This window comes from Phaethon aethereus, assembly GCF_964289735.1.
Source record: "Phaethon aethereus genome assembly, chromosome: 2".
In the NCBI taxonomy this organism is placed as follows: domain Eukaryota; kingdom Metazoa; phylum Chordata; class Aves; order Phaethontiformes; family Phaethontidae; genus Phaethon; species Phaethon aethereus.
In genome coordinates, this window is record NC_138582.1 from 58,246,035 (window position 1) to 58,263,215 (window position 17,181).

The window sequence follows — 17,181 nt, forward strand, 5'->3', positions numbered from 1 at the left end:
TGGTTTGGGGATTGTATGGTATAAACTGATATATGTAACATTGAAAATATAAGATCCTAAATAAAATTACAGAATTATTTAAGTGTTGCAGTTAATATTCCTGTATTCAGGAGTTTAGCATAATAAACACAGTTTGGTTGCTTTTGTCATATTTTGAGAAAATTTAATACATGGTTAAGATGTTAAATAGACGCTTAAGCAGTCACACTAACTGTTCTCTAACACATGAACAAGTAGTCCTCAGCAGTGTTTAGCTGGCCCTTGAATAATCTGTGATCTTTTCCTCTGTATTAGGAAAAAATAGAAAAAATACTGCCAAAATGTAATCATTTTAATTCTGCCTAGAAAATTATTTTAAAATCAACAGACAATTTGAGTAAAATTTGAGTTTGAACAACATAAAAGCATGAAGGCAAATCTGTATTAGAGACATAAAGCTCTGAAGTAAAGATTGACCAGGCCAAATCAACAGTGATTATTTTAAATAAAATTTCCTCAGGAACTAGTAGAAACTTCTGTAAAGCAAATAAGGGTTTTTCTCAATATGTAAATATTTGCATGCATGAATTTAAAAACAATAGTCTTTGAAGCATTAGAACTTATTATGAAAAAGGTATGGATTTGTTAATGTAATTGATGTAAGGAAGTACTGATGCTGCAGTTGAAAGGGATACTAACGTAAAATTTTTGCTTTAGTGGCATTTTGATGTGGAAGCGTCTTGATTAATCTGGAAAGCACCTCTTGTCCACATACTTTTCTCAGTATTGACCAGTGAGTGGCCATTTGCTGTGCCATCAGCAATGCCTGTGTCTTTTAGTAGCATGAAAAGACCCTGAGGTCTTCAACATTTAGGTAATTGCAGTGGTCCTTAGTAAAAAAATGCATTCTGTGTTTTTCATGTAGCTTTGGCTTTTTGTTTTTTCTGTAGAATAGTACAGTCAAACCTCCTCTGCACTTCGCTGTGTAAACTTGCTTCTACTTGCTTCTGTGTCCCCTTTGTTATTGAAGCAGACATGTCTTTGAACTTGTGGAGCTTCATCTCTATGACTGGGAACGAACGGAAGATAGGTAGTTTAATTACTGCTGTTCCCTTATATGTTCATACATGCATTGTAGGCAGAGGAGGCCTAATGTGAAATAATGGTCATACAAAACAGCACATCCTGCAAATGAACACTAATGTTAAAGGACACCACTCCTTAAAAAATTCCTCATTCTTCTCAAAATAAAAACTTTAACCAATAAAATACATGGTGTAAGACTATTCCAATGGTTAATATATTAAGATAAAGGAAAAACGCTTGCAGGATTTGTTTTTCCTTTCATAGTTGATACAGTGTTTAGCTGTTACTGGTTGTGCACTCTTAGCTGTTGACTGAGGTATGCAGTAAAGTTCCTGTTGTTATGAGACTTAATCTTTCATGTTTGTCCAGTGGAAGTTAATGCTTATTATGCTGTTCTAGCAACCAGTAAATAGCTATGTGTTCAGGTCTTCTGAGAGCTTAAAAAAAAAATCATTAGGAATAACATTCCTGTTAATAAGCTGAGCTTATGTCATGTATGCTTTAGGGTATGTGTATTTTTATTTTAGTTGCTCATCTTGGGAGCATAAAATAAATTAAAAAATTGTGAGAGTGTGTATACAGCGGATAGACCATTTATCTCATTTGCATGAGATATTTTATAAAGATAAGAACATAATGAAATTTTAATTTATCTGAATTTGTACTTTAGAACTTACATGACCAAAACTCAGGAAGTAAATTATAGATATGTGGTCCAAAGGAGAAACATATTTGAGGTTTGTAAGAATTAACTTTCCTCTTTCAAGAGTCCAACAATAGCGCCCCAAGCCATTTTAATACCATGCAGAATATGCTTCAGTATGTAATTATCTTTGATAGGCAGAAAAAGAATGGACATTCTCCCAGGACTTAGTACATCTGCTAGATTATGTGACAGTCTGTTTTCTCTTCTTGTGTATTGTCATTGATTGTAGTGGTAACAGACAATAGAGCTGGAATGGGATATCAAGAGATTGTCCAGATTGCTGTTTGTTAGCCTTCTGAGACGGTTTCTGTTGAACAGATGAAAAATGTGTTCCTCATCATAGCACACTAGTATGGTTTTGTTGACAGAGAAAATTCTTCCTTGTTACTACATCCTTTAGTGAGGCATGCATTAAACGTTGAGAGGTGCAGATCCAGTTTATCGATTTGCCCCAGAGTAGAATAAGCTGTACTCTGTTCTTGACAGATGTTTGCCAGACCTTTTCTTTAAAGCTTTGACTGTTGGAAATTCCGGTCTCCTTGGGCAGTTTGTTCTGATAGTTAATTATGCTGACTGGCATAGAGTTAGATACTTAGTAGAAGGGTAAATAACCTTTGCTGGTCTTCTGTTGCAGTCTAAAGCCATTTAATGTTCTCTAGCTGTTGTAGACATGGAGGGTATGTAAAGCCTTTCTCTTTGCAGCAGTAGTATATGTATCTGAACATTATGATGTCTTCAGTGTTTTATTTGATTCGCAATTTTCACTTTAGATTAGTGAACCTCTTCAGAAAGTCCACAGATAATCTAAATTACAGGTTGCTTTATAAAAGGTGTCAACTTTGTTTTGGGTTCCTTCCATGGATCACATTAAACTAATACACAGACCTACTCATGCTGATTTTTAAACCTTGTTTTGGACCCTGAAAAAGATACCCAGGCTGTTGCAGTGACCATGAGTAGTTGGAACAGTCAATGCTCACTCTTTAAATCAAAATGCCTGTTCTAACCTACAGGGCTTGCTACCTCCTCTTGCCTTCCTTTGCCTGAATCCAGGAAGCTGTTAAGAGTTTTGTGGCTTTTAATGTTGGCGTCTTGTGATTGTACAGCTAATTATTTTTATCAATTTGTAGAACCTATTTTTGTCCTGGCTTTTCTAATTTTGTTTTGTATTTAGACTGTTTTTCAAATTCACTAGTCATTTTATTTTCCCTTTGCCAGTGTTCTTTGCTTCTCCCTCTCTCCTGGTTGTGATGGTGTCTGCATATCTATTTGCATCTCTACTTTAGCGCTATCACTGAAAATAATAAATAGCATTCACTTTGTCCAGGCTTCTCAAACACTTTGTTAGTTGTACCTTTTGGGTTGTAAAGACCACCACTGGTGGTGGCTAAATATTTATTTCCACAACAGCTAAGGAACAAAATACTCTAATTTTTCAGTTTCTATGTATTCTGTGTATAGCCTGTTCTTTTATTTTCAATGTATCTTTATTTATCTGAAAGTATGCTTTTTTAACTGTCTCTCCTCCTAAGTAGATCATCACAAAACTAATAATCAGTGATTATCAAGTAGTGTATCAGTCATATTTAATATAATGCATATATACAGTTTAAGAATAAGAATAAACATAAAAGGTATCAAATTATTTAAGCTGCTTGTGTCTCTTTGTGAGCACCTACCAATGTATTTTACCGATTAGTACCAAAACAGTGATTCTTTTTAAGGATTACCAACTGCAAAAAGTTTGCTTTTTTTCTACAGAACAAGTTGAAACCAATGTTTCCTGTGTACAAATTTTAAATTATTTTTAATTGATCCGTTCTGTTGCATAGTACCTAACATAATATTCTAGAGAAAGTGATAAAATTTTACTACCACTTTACATGTGGAAGTTTCCTACAATACGATACATATGAGAAATAACTGGATTGTTTGGAACAAGGGGTGAGAGTGCTCTTGGTGAGATTGGACTGAAGTGGGAAACTTGTATGTGTAGTGGAAGAGAGCGGAATGGGCTTAATGGAGTTTGGATTTGCTCTTGTCAACTTATAGATGCATTTGCAGATGATCAGTTGCGTTAGGTTGATTAGCTTCTTTCAAAAGTAATAGCACAGACACTTTATCTCCCAGTAGCTTAGGGGAGTCTTAAGGGGTTTTAGGTTTTTAGATTTTCTTGTTCCAGCACATAAGAAAAGGGCTGGGGTGGTGTTTGTTGTTTCCTTTGGGGTTTTGGAGGAGGGTTGGTGTTGGTTTTGGTTTTGTTGTATGGGTTTTATTTGGCATTTTAGTTTGTTTGGGGTGTTTTTTTTTCATGTTTCCAAACTCAGAGTGAAGATGGGTTTTCTCTGGGGTCATCAACCTTTTACTTGAGGAATTCTCCTGACACAGACTGATCCCTTCTTTGTGATTTCCCTGATACAGACATTTGTCATCTGAAGATTGTAGCGTTTGTTTGCATGTTCTTTTTGTAATCACTTCTGCCTACCCTTTTGGCAACAGTTTAAACTCAGTGTGTTGTACGATGTAATCAAACTATTCTTCTTACCTGTGTTACTTTTTAAATAAGGAAAGGTGCTCTCAATAATAGTACCTTTACTTGGAGTTATTATCTAGTTTCCCTCTAATCAGAATAAATCTTTTAACTTCTTGCTTCAAAAGTACCAAGGAGCTTTTTGTTTTTCACTGATGGGCAAGTAAGTCTATGTGCCTCTTCTACCTTTAGAAAATGAACCTGTTAGTGGTTTCGTCTGATCATCTGCTAAGAATGATATAAAGCTGTGGAGTTGTGATAGTTGACATAGCTGGATAATGTGTTTCTGCAGCATGTGATGAACAGAAGATGACTATACATTGTGTCTTGATTGGTAGACCAAAATGTTGGATTCCGCAGAGGGTTCTCTCATGCAGTCTTCTCACTAACCTGCTATCTTTTATATGCTTTGACCTCCTATATTATCAAAGTGATCAAACATAAGTTAATATGGTGCTCCTCCAGGTGTTTCCTCTGTTTATCTTGAAATACATTTTATAAGCCAAAAATCCCAGATTTATGCAACTGAAAATTCCACAAAGCCTGTACCTATTTTTTCTAAATTTGATACCACTTTTAAAAGTTTCTTAATAGATTTTCCAAGTTCTTGGTAAATTTTGCTGTAGAAAATGAAACACTACACTATTATTCTTCTTGAAATAGAAGGGAAGTTCTTTATGGATCGATTATGGGGTGGGGGTGGAGGCGGGGGAGGGTTGTTAGGTTTTTTGTTGTTACTGTGTTACTATTCACGGTATGAATTGCAGCATGGGCTTTTAATGTGATTATTATGTTATGGTCAGAGAAGGAAATTGGAATGGTCATTAAGGCTTAGCAAATTCTTGTCCCATTTGTGGTGTTCCATATTAATCAAGGCTCTAATAGTGAACAGTGGTTCTACAGTGATGTATCTGGGAGTAGAAATAACACAAAAGATACTAATTATAAAAAGAAAGAAATGCCATTGATTATTTTTAGTAAGGTTACTTTAAAAGTTTTTGAATAAGCTACGTAAACACACATACATACACACATGCACATACATTCTTGCATAGCACTCTTTTCAGTCTGTATACGTTAAAAAACAATTCTGCTTTATGCAAAAATTACTTAGTATACTTTTTATTTATATTAGAGCAAGGACAAGATTGCATCCTACAGCAAAACTCCAAAAGTGGATAGGAGTGATGTGGGGAAGGAGATGAAAGAAAAGTCTTCCATGAAACGTAAACTTCCTTTTACTATTAGTCCATCCAGAAATGAAGATCGCAATTCAGACACAGGTAGAACCTTTTTATTTCCTTAACTAATTATTTGTTGGTAAAATACGTCCTAATTTAATTGTATATTCTGTTTTTCTATTGATTTCCCCCCCCATGAAAAAGGATACTAAGTATAAAGTTGCTTGCTTGCTTCTGATTGTTGCATCTCAGCCTGACAGGTTTTCATCCTATCATTAGCAGGAGCTAGCATGCCAGCATAGTTTATCTGCATTTTCCAGTTGTTTCCTAACCTCATTCTTTCATTTCTATTTTAGTAATAAATCTTTTTTCAGTGTCGTCTCTAGAGGTCCATTTACTTAAACAAACTGATGAAAAGACGTGTGAGTGCCTTGATCTGAGACACAGCTGTCAGTCTTTCATAGCCTTTTTTGGGGAGGGAGAGTGGAAATGATTGGTAAATGTACTGTTCTCCATATAAGAGAAAAGGTTGCTAAGGTTATGGAATTAACTAAACTAGCCATGGAGAGCAAACTTTTCTTTCAGTCTAAGCTCCTATGATCTGTTCAGGTTACTTTTTCTGCAGAGGCTTGTAGTTCTTTCTAACTTAAGCATATTCTATTAGAACTGATTTCAAGACTTCAAAATACCATTCTTAACATGGCTCTTTTCAAATCAAGATGGAGGGAGCTGGATATATACCAAGAGTACAGTTATGTCTGAGTTTATGTAATTAGTTATTGATGTCATAGTTCTCTTGGTAGCAAGGCAGTACCCGTGCCCTCTGGAAGGCCAGCAGAAGGCATGTTCCCCATATTCCTCAGAGGCTCAATACTACAGTTTCTTATACAGTGCTCATTGTACATTTGAATATTTTCATAAACAGGTAATTCCCTTAGTATGCTTAGATTTCAGTGCAAGAGAGAAGTATATATTTTGGTATATGTTTAAATTTTGTACAGGGTTGATTTAATGTGGAGGATCTGGCTTCTGGACATTACATACATAATTTTGTTACCGTAAAGAGAATGCGGTATGAAATCCAAATTTCAAATAGTCACATTACAAGACAATACTCTTGGCTTTAGATCTCTGTTTTCAGTAGTTTTACAGAATTCTAGAGTCTTACACTATTCGTGATACCACTTGATTCTGAAAAGACCATGTATAAATTAGAAGTGTGCTTCCAGTATCTGCTTTATTAATTTTATTGCTTGGTATTAGGCCCTAACTGTTTTTCATAATGGAAAGAAGCATTTTTCAGAAGTAATATTTAGCACTTATCTAATGTTTTCTGTGTTGGAAATCTTGTTATCTCTCCCCACACTCCCCCCCCCATCAACTTTAAGTAATTCATTGTCACAGCATCTTGTAAGGTAACATAATTTTTTGTGTTTCTCTTGCTATAACGTCTGTTGACACAATTGCCACAAACAAGATGGATTACTCTAGGCACTTAGACATGCACAAAAACACAACACGCATACTACAAAATCTTCTTGTTACAAGTTGCAGCAGGGAGATGAAATAAACAGTTCAAGTAGGGGCAAGAAATACTTAATATAACAATAGAAGGCATATAGCTTTTAACTACTGTGTGGCAAACATCATAGCTTGTTGTCCATTTCATTACTGCTAAGGTAAGTAGGTAAGAGCAACTACCCCATTTTGCAGATGAGGAACTTGATACCTAAGCTTTCCAGGAACTTTAGCGGCAGGAGCATTACTAGGGCTGAAAAAACAGTTTTTATAATGCTGATTCTGTACCTAAGCAATTAGATTAGACCAGTGGAAATTAACCACTTACGTTGGTGCCAAGTTTGGCACTGACATGGATTAGAACTGACATCAGTGATCATGAAATGCAGTGCTGCTTTTGACACAAACTTGGCATTAGACATTGAAAAGTTTTGCCATCACTGACTAAACTGTTAGCTCTGACAGAAGTGTCTCCCTGCTAACTCTGTCCAGATAATGGTAAATGTTGATTTGGGAAGGAAGGAAGTAAGTTTTTGGAGATGAGTGTAACCAGAGACAGAGGGAAAAGAAGAGATGATGGAAAGCTTCTTATCAACTAGTCGTGCTAGTGTTTAAAAATTAAATGAATAAAGAAAAATCCCAGTTTTCTTATGATGCTTTGTGAAAATCTGTAGTGGTATTCCAGGGAAATGGTCAAAGATTCTGTATACAATTCGTAATTAGAAAGATTCTGAAAAACTATGTGGTACTACTCCATTCTTCCCGATGTCCGTTACAGTTCCAGGATGTATTTTATCCTTTCTCTATAGTTTTATTTTTAAAAGCTTTCCAATATGTTTTTTTCAGACTTTGGAATAGCAAAATGTTCTTACTGCTTTGCTAAATAGTTTCTCTGTAACAGATAAGACCACTGAGTTTGATTTTCAAATGTTTTTAAAGATTTGAGGTCTTCTAAAAATGTGTCTGGGTGAACAAAAATCAAGATATGCCATAAAAATTAGGATAAAAAATGTAATTTAATTAATGGCTAAATTTAATAAATTGTTCATCTCCAAGATACATGATAGAGTTGCTAGCTGATTGTAGAAGCCTCATGATAATTTGGTTTCTTCCTGTTTAGGCAGGTAAGTCAATCAAAGAATGGGAATACCTAATTGTTAGAGCTTTACATCATTAGAGCTGTCTCTGTTCTATCTCCAGAGTATTCATTCATTAACTAAGATTTTGTCTTTTTTTGCTTTATTTTCAAATCCATTTCTTGCTCCTATTTGTGGTAGGGTTCTTTTGGTTCAAGTGTTGTGTAGAAACTGTAAGTGATAACGAACAGCAACGGTCAAACTGAATGTTAACTTAATTTGGAAATCATTTTTTTAATTTGATTTCTACAAAACTGTACATTAATTTTACACCCAATCAGTTTTGGCAAGACTGAAATCAAGCAGCATTTGTAGTGTTCCGTAGGAGTGTAGAACAATTCTAGTCTTCCTGTTCATTTAAATTTAATTTAAATCGGTGTTTTTGCCTAAGAAACTGCTGCCATAATTTAGAATAGAACAGAATCATTTAGGTTGGAAAAGACCTTGAAGATCATCAAGTCTCAGTGTAAACCTAACACTGCCTAGTCCACCACTAAACCATGTCCTTAAGTGCCCCATCTACACGTCTTTTAAATACCTGCAGGGATGGTGACTCAACCACTTCCCTGGGCAGCCTGTTCCAGTGCTTGATAACCCAACTATTTAATTAGTATTAAATATTTTCAGCTTTGGCCTTTAGGTTACTTTCTTAATTTCATACCAGTTAGGACCGAGTCCAGTTGCCTAAATGTAGTCATGCAGTGCCGGTTGAGATGCGTGCAGTAGCTGGGAAGCCTGCACAGGATTGAAAGATAACGTGAGTCACAGAAGATGTGTGGCCTTCTGAAGAGGCCAGTGGGACGACAACACCTACAATTGTATTACATACATGTCTTTAAGCAACAGCATCCTATTCTCAGTTTCTTTTGTTGTGCAGGGTTGTGTCTGTTACACTGCCCTGGTTTGGACAGCTGTCCTACAGAGGGCTCTGTTACCACGTCACCATTCCTTGATCACAGCAACCACAAAAAGCTAATGGGATATACACATATTGCAGTCACATTTGTTTGTACTACAAATTTTGCAGTGTAGCTTGAACCCTTATTTAAGTTAATCTCATGAAGGATTCTACACGCAAGCTTTAAGACTGGTAGAATTGATGGTGGAAGGAGAGGCATTTTTCATACCCTTTTTTATAAGTTCACTGATTTGAAGTGTCCCAATCCAAAAACATAATCTGATTGAAAAGCCATCACTTAGACTACTTAAGTATTCATATTTTGTTAATTTAATTAATCTGGTTATTTTTAAATAACCTCTGATGTGGTTATCGCAATAAGAACAACAGGCAAGTGGTGCTTTTGCAAAGGACAAGTTTGTTTGCTTTCTCCACCGTATTAGTCTGAAGAGAGAAATTTGAATTTTTCATCACAGTTAAACATAACCACAGCTTGGAAAAATCTTTTCATTGTGAAGATAAGTGTAGGCTTTTTCTTTTTTGTAGTCTTGTTACATAGTTGATTATTCAGGAAGAACAACAAAAAGATACAATTACACTGAATGTGCTAATTTGTTGACCTTTCTGTGTAAATTATGTTCTCCAGATTTTCTGTCCATAGTAGCATCTTGGTTTTGTTTTCTGACCGCTTAAATGTCTGTCTTTAAAGTAGTCCAAACACGGCACAGTCATATTTCTTTTAGCATTTAATTGATATCCAGAAAAGCAAAACAACTGACCTCTTTATGTTCCATGTGTACATCATAGTAACACAGTTTCTATACTTGTTGTCGTGGTTTAGCCCCAGCCAGCAACTAAGCACCACACAGCCGCTCGCTCACTCCCCCTCCCACAGTAGGGTGGGGGAGAGAATTAGGAAAAAAACCTTGTGGGTTGAGATAAACACGGTTTAATAGGACAGAAAGAAAGAAGGAAACAACAATGATAATACCAACAAAGGAATGTACAAGAACAAGTGATGCCCAATACAGCAATTGCTCACCACCCGGCGATCGACAGCCCGTCCCCGAGCAGCGATTTCCGCCCCCTGGCCAACTCCAGTTTATGTACTGGGCATGACGTCGTATGTTAGGGAATATCTCTTTGGCCAGTCTGGGTCAGCTGTCCCGGCTGTGTCCCCTTCCAGCTCCCCGTGCACCCCCCAACCTCCTTGCTAGCAGGCCAGCACGAGAAGCTGGACTGTCCTTGACTGCTCAGCAGCAACCCAAAACATCAGCACATTATCAACAGTTTCTCATCCCAAATCCAAAACACAGTCTCACACTGGCTTCTGTGAAGAAAACCAGCTCTATCCTGGCTGAAACCAGGACACTTGTGCTTCGCATAGTTACAGAGGTTAGTGGGGCTGTTAAAGGGGCTGTTTACGCACTGTGTTACTGCTTGCTGGATTTGGACTTTGTGTTCAACTACTACAAACGTCTTGAACTGTTGTTTGGGCTAGAAGCAGGAAAGTAGAGGTGGTTTTGTATGTGTGTATGTGTGTGTTGGTTTGGTTAAGAAAATATGCCATAAACTTGATGAGGTACCACAGTAGTACCTTAGTATCTCTACAGTGTACAGTATACTATGAGGTCTCTTCATCACATTCTAATGTTTCTCTTACACAGAGGATAGGATAGGAAGCAGTGGTCAGTCATGATGTGTTTCTCTTTAAAATAACTTCAGGCAGATTACCACAGTCACACAGATCTCAGTAACTCTTTTTTCTCTTAACTTCATCTGCAGAATTGATCATCTTGACCTGTCTTCTACAGTAGTTAGTAAAAAGCATAATAGCCTTTGGTTGTATATGACTCAATCTTACAACTTATAACAATTTATTTCAAGCAGTTCATATTTTAGCTTTGCATGGTCCTATCTCTTAATCCAGTTACTCCTTACAATTTGCACTATGATAGGAGTTTTACATGAAACCAGACTATCATGAGCCTCGAAGTTTGCATTTGGTCTTTTTGCTTTATTTCCTTTCTCCACTAAGGTGGTTATTTTACCAAAAGGAATAATCTGTTCGTGTGGAATGATTTTTTTGTTTGTTTGTTTTAGAAATCCATGTGTTTACATTATTTAATCATTTATTTTCCTAAAACATTTAGAAATTACTTGGCTGGGAATTTGTAATTTATCCCAGTTAAAAAAAAAAAAAACAACAAAAAAACAACAAAAAAACCACCAGCAAACAAAAAAAAAAAAATCAGGTACGTTATTGGTTGCCTAGGGACATAATCTGCTGTGCATAAGTTCTCATGAAATAATTGCCAGTGATTCTGATGTTTCTCATGGCCAGTATGTTTAAGTACGGTACTGCCAGTACTGTGAGTGAATTTCATGAAGCTCTTCTACAAAGAAGTACTCAAATGCACCTAAATCACTGTTTCAGATAACTTGGCTATTTTTAAATCCTTTTTTCAAAGTGTTAGATTAAAAACTTACATTACAAAAGGAAGATATTAAAAGGAATACTGTCCAGATAGATTTGGCTGCATATTATGAACATTATTAAACAGACATAGTTGAACGTGAAGCCACTTGGAGTTTTTGATTTTTATTTTCTTAACAAGTAAGAAATTCCCTGATGTTCTGTTTCTAGTTGCTGAAGAACACCAAAAAGTGACAAGAAAGTGAATGTAAAAGCAGAAATTTGTATTCCAGACTTTGAAAACAAAATGCTTAAAATCTAAAATAAAAAAAATAAAAAACAAAACCCGAAACTTAATTTACCTTAACAGTCAATTTAGTCAATTTTTTACATTAAATTCTTCCTAAACTTAATTTTTTAAACGAATATTATTCCTCTTTTGGGGAAGTTATTGAGAGTATGAGTTATTGAGAGTTATTGGGAGTTGTTGAGTATGAGAGAGTTGGGGTTGTTCAGGCTGGAGAGGAGAAAGCTCTGGGGGGACCTTATTGCAGCCTTCCAGTACTTAAAGGGGGCCTATAAGAAAGGTGTGGACAGACTTTTTGGCAGAGGCTGTAGCGACACGACAAGGGGGAATGGTTTTAAACTGAAAGAGGGCAGATTTTGACTAGATAGAAGGAAGAAACTTTTCACAACGAGGGTGGTGAAACCCTGGCACAGGTTGTCCAGAGAGGTGGCAGATGCCCCATCCCTGGCAACGTTCATGGTCAGGTTGGACGAGGCTTTGAGCAACCTTATCTAGTTGAAGGTGTCCCTGCTCATTGCAGGGGGGTTGGAATGGAAGGTAGTTTCTTACTGTCTAAATTATTTATTTATGGGTGTATAACAATTTCGCTTTTATATGCCCTACTCCCTTCCTTTTGCTTCCTTCCCCCCTTTTGTCTTACGTTGTTTTATCTTGTACATTCAGAAGCAGGGCGCATGCATAAGATCTTGGGAAGCAAAAGCAATAGCTTCTTACAGGATATACTGCTGTGTGTGTGTATACATATACACACACATACACACTCCAGTAAATGGATTATCAGGTGTATCTGCTATAGTCCTGCGATTTTTTTTAGGTTTGTTGTTGATCATATTAATTTGTTTGTATTGAACTGTTTAGATTTACTGAAAACACATAGGAAGTCTCACATAAATTTTAATAAAATTGTTTCTTTTTTTTTAAGTGGTAAGAGTGCATAAGTACAGTATAACTTGGTGAGAGCCATTGCATTCTTATTTGGTACTTTCAATTGGTAAGCTCTAGAAATGCTTTGCAAACACCATGTTGTTAAAGAGTAATATGTAGGGGAGGATCTTCATGTTATTTGACAACACCAAACACGAAATGGGAGTAAATTGCACTCATTTACTTAGTAGGCTTTTCTAACAAAATTATTAAAAAAAAAAAAAACGCCTAACCAAAACCCAACAGAGAAGAATACCTGGAAAAGTACACTGTCTAGTAAAAAGTAAAAGCTAGATCATCAAAAGATTTGTGTCACTTATTTTAATGTATTATTTTCTCAAGCTGAGTGTAGCTTTAAAAATCATAAGGAATAATTAGAATGAAAATTAATATGTTCTTCAAGAAAAGAATCATGAGTAGTACATTGCATAAGCTAAGAAACAGCAGAACATACCAGACAAACTAAAGTTTGTAATTTTGATGGAAGTACTAAATTAGTATTAAATTATGCTGTACATAATCCTTGTAGAGAGAACGGCATATTCGCAGTGAAAAGATGAAAGTACAATTTCATTGTAGATTTTCTTTAAATTTTCCTAGACAGACGTTTTGCCAATAGGGCAGTAGTGTTGATTTGGATATTGAGGGAATTTTTATATATGCAGGAGTATGAGGTAAATGCAATTTAGAAAAATCTCATAAATTACTTCTGTAAAGGGGGTCTTGTTTCCTTTTTAAATACAATGAAAAAAATTGTAGGGTTTTTTAAATACGTATATAGGTCTGTAGCTTTCCACTCTTAAAATAATCTTGTTCATAATTGTTTAGTCTGTAAAATCATGTATTTCTTACTTGGTCACTATGGAATTCAAGATGTGCACTATTATGTGCCTTCCTGTGCCTCAAGAGCATTGCGTAATTAGAGCCTATGTCTAATCAAGCCTAGAAGATGAAATTTAGAGAAGGCTAGGAAGGCAGAAAATTAGTTGAGAGGAAAGGAATGAAACAAGGAGGGCCACAGAAAGGGCCTAAGGCAGAAGTGGAGAAAATCAAAAGATGAAAAAGAGTCAGTTTGGGACTTAATGAAACATGGAATGGCATGGTTAGGAACCTCAAAGGGACTTAAGCTTCTAATTTGTAATTTTTATTAATTTTCGTGTCTCTTCAGAAGGTCAGTGAAGTTTGCCTCAGAGGAGTCTTCTGTTGTAAGATTTTTTGGTTTTGCAGGTGACAGATTTTTTTTCTTCTAATGACTTTTTTTATCATACAAGTGTTTGAGGTTGACATGTAGGAAAGGAAACTGGGAGACCAATGTGATCAAGAGGTCCCTGATAAAAACAAAATCCCTGCTCCCTACTTTGACTTAGCTTAATTGCATTTCCACAGTTTTTTTAGTATGGCTCAGAATACTAAGATTAACTAAAACTGGATAAATGGTGTCTCATCAGATGGTAATTGGTCACAGTAAGAATAAGATAAAATAACTTACTACACAAAGAGCTAAAAAGGTCAGCATGGCAACTAGGGTTATTGAACTAATAGTAACAATCCCCAACCAAGCCTCAACCAGATGACACCAAGTTGGGCAGGAGTGTTGATCTGCTCAAGGGCAAGAACGCTTTGCAGAGGGATCTGGACAGGCAGGATCAATGGGCCGACATCAATTGTATGAGATTAAACAAGGCTGAGTGCAGGGTCCTGCACTTTGGCCACAACAACCCCATGCAACGCTACAGGCTTGGGGAGGAGTGGCTGGAGAGCTGCCCGGCAGAAAAGGACCTGGGGGTGCTGGCTAACAGCCGGCTGAACATGAGCCGGCAGTGTGCCCAGGTGGCCAAGGTGGCCAACAGCATCCTGGCCTGTATCAGAAATAGTGTGGCCAGCAGGAGTAGGGAAGTGATTGTGCCCCTGTACTCAGCACTGGTGAGGCCACACGTCGAATCCTGTGTTCAGTTTTGGGCCCCTCACTACAAGAAGGACGTTGAGGTGCTGGAGCGTGTCCAAAGAAGGGCAACGAAGCTGGTGAGGGGTCTGGAGAATAAATCGTATGAGGAGCAGCGGAGGGAACAGGTTGTTTAGCGGAGGCCGAGGGGAGACCTTATCGCTTTCTACAATTACCTGAAAGGGGGTTGTGGTGAGGTGGGTGTTGGTCTCTTCTCCCAAGTAACTAGCAACAGGACAAGAGGAAATGGCCTCAAGTTGTGCCAGGGGAGGTTTAGACTAGATACTAGGAAAAATTTCTTTACTGAAGGAGTGGTCAGGCCCAGCAAGGTGGTGGAGTCACCATCTCTGGAAGTGTTAAAAAAACCCAAAAAACGTGTAGACGTGGCACTTCAGGAAAGTTTAGTGGGCATGGTGGTGTTGGGTTAATGGTTGGACTTGATGATCTTAAAGGTGTTTTCCAACCTTAATGATTCTGTGTAATTCCCAGCCAGGTTCTAGCATTTTAGTATGGCCAAGTCTGGTTAATCAGTCCAACATCTCCCCTCCCCCGCCTTTTACTTATTATTACAATTCACATTGTAATTTTTAGATCTCAGCTTTGTTTCACATTCTTGCTTGCTTTATGGGAGTCAGTGCCTCAGCCAGCCACAGAGGAGATAAAGTAGGCAGTACATATCCTTACTGAATTCTGTCCCTATCTTTGTGGTCAGTAGTCCAGCCTGGAGGACAAACTGGGATTACCCGTGACTGTAGGATGCAGAGTCCTGTCCAGCTGTTAAAGGCCCTTTGGGAAGGTGGTCTGTAGGCAGGCTTCTAAAAGTAGAAGGTGCAGTAGAGTGAGCAGGATGTCTGGAAAAGCTAATATTGAACCTGGGCTTTTAGAGAATGAGACCAAAATTTACTTGCAGTTCAGAAATATTGTTTCTGTTCGTTGAGTCTGTTAGAATATTCTTCAAACCATTCCTTCTTGACAGTGGTTAGAATTTTTTTTTTAACTCTTTCAAAAATTTTAAATCCAGATCACCTAATTTGTGACTAAGATTCCTTGAGCCATCTTTTACATCCAGTGCTTTTACATTCAAAGAGTAATCTTAGGGGCTCTGAAGAAAAAGGCACATGTTATAGATCCAACATGAAGATATAAAATGTTGAATTTTATAAGAACTTGTTAAGACAGAAAAAGAGCAAGTGCCTGGAAAGACAAGATAATTACAGAAAATGAGTGGTTTCACTCCACATAAATGCAAACTAGTATGTCTCTAGAAGATGTAGTTAAACAATAATGACCAGGTAGGGACATCTGTGGAAAATAGTTGTACCAAAAAAAATTTGATGCATAGAGACTTTGTACTTGTTTGATGTTAAGATCATTAACTACTACTGCAGTTAAAAGTGATTTAGTCAAAGCCACTTAATCACAAATCAGTTGTTTTCTATCATACTTTAACCTAAATGCCTATGTTTGGTATATGAGACCTTTATACAGAAAAATGAAGGAAGAACTTCTGAAAAGGATAGAAGACATAGACCAAAGTTTCCAAATTGCACAAAAGCCTAGTTTTGAAATTTGTTGGATATGAAAAAGTTGTCTGATTTCAGAGCACATTTAACCAATCTGAAAATCTGTAAGAGTTTGTAGCTACTGAATAGCTTTAGAAATTATCTGTTTATTCAGTTGTGTAATTTTAACTCTTGGTTTCAAGCTTGGACATGAACTATTAAACAACTTCTGTAAATATTGATAAAAGGAAATAAGTTATATATATAAAATAGTATGTTTTTGAAGGATATGAATTTTGGAGAAGAAATTGCTCTAATGAGTGTGAGTTGAGTTTGAGAATGAGGATGAGTTTGAGAGAAACAACCTTTTATCCAATTACCTAACATATACCAGTATTACAAAGTATTTTCCTAATTTTTAACATGGTGTCTTGAGAGAAGTAGAATAGAGCACAGTCTCAGATATTTGCTCAAGGCTGAAAGTTGAATAGCTGATCTTACAGAATTTTTTAAGCGTCTGACTTGATTCTGTGAAAATTAAACTTGTGACATACATAGTCTTCCTGCTGTGAAACTGATCTTTCATCTCTTAGAATTTTTTAGTAATCCTCCTTACAGCGTTAAGTGCTTTAACTCAGTAGCTTATTATCCTGATACAAGAACAGTTAACCAAAACTAATGCAGCTGCAGTAAATTAGAGATGCAACTTCTGTTTTTCATCACCTGCCACCAATCACTAGTTCATATAAAAGGACGGTTTTATTTCTAGAAAAATGTTCTAGTACAGCAGCAGTTTAAGTTTTTAAATGTTAATATTTCCAGAGAAGGAAGGTCCGGAGAAAAAGAAAATGAAGAAGGATGCTGGAAATAAGAAATCAACACCAGTTAGCATTCTTTTTGGTTATCCTCTGTCAGAGCGCAAACAGATGGCACTTCTCATGCAGATGACAGCAAGAGACAACAGTCCAGGTGATCTCACAAAGTTAACAGCTTTCTTCCTCCTGCCTGTTTAATTCTCTCCCAATCAGATTATTCTGAACCCTGATGTTTTTCAAC

At 36.7% G+C, this 17,181-nt stretch overlaps 1 protein-coding gene across 1 annotated transcript in view; it reads left to right on the forward strand.

Moving 5' to 3' along the window:
* Positions 1-17,181, forward strand: part of ANKRD12 (ankyrin repeat domain 12) — a gene marked incomplete at both ends in the record, with an annotated part of 47,975 nt that overhangs the window by 2,821 nt on the left and 27,973 nt on the right. The window contains 2 exons of the mRNA XM_082014591.1: positions 5,437-5,584; positions 16,948-17,094. Coding sequence (XP_081870717.1) covers positions 5,437-5,584; positions 16,948-17,094 — 295 coding nt within the window. The remainder of the gene's footprint in view (positions 1-5,436; positions 5,585-16,947; positions 17,095-17,181) is intronic.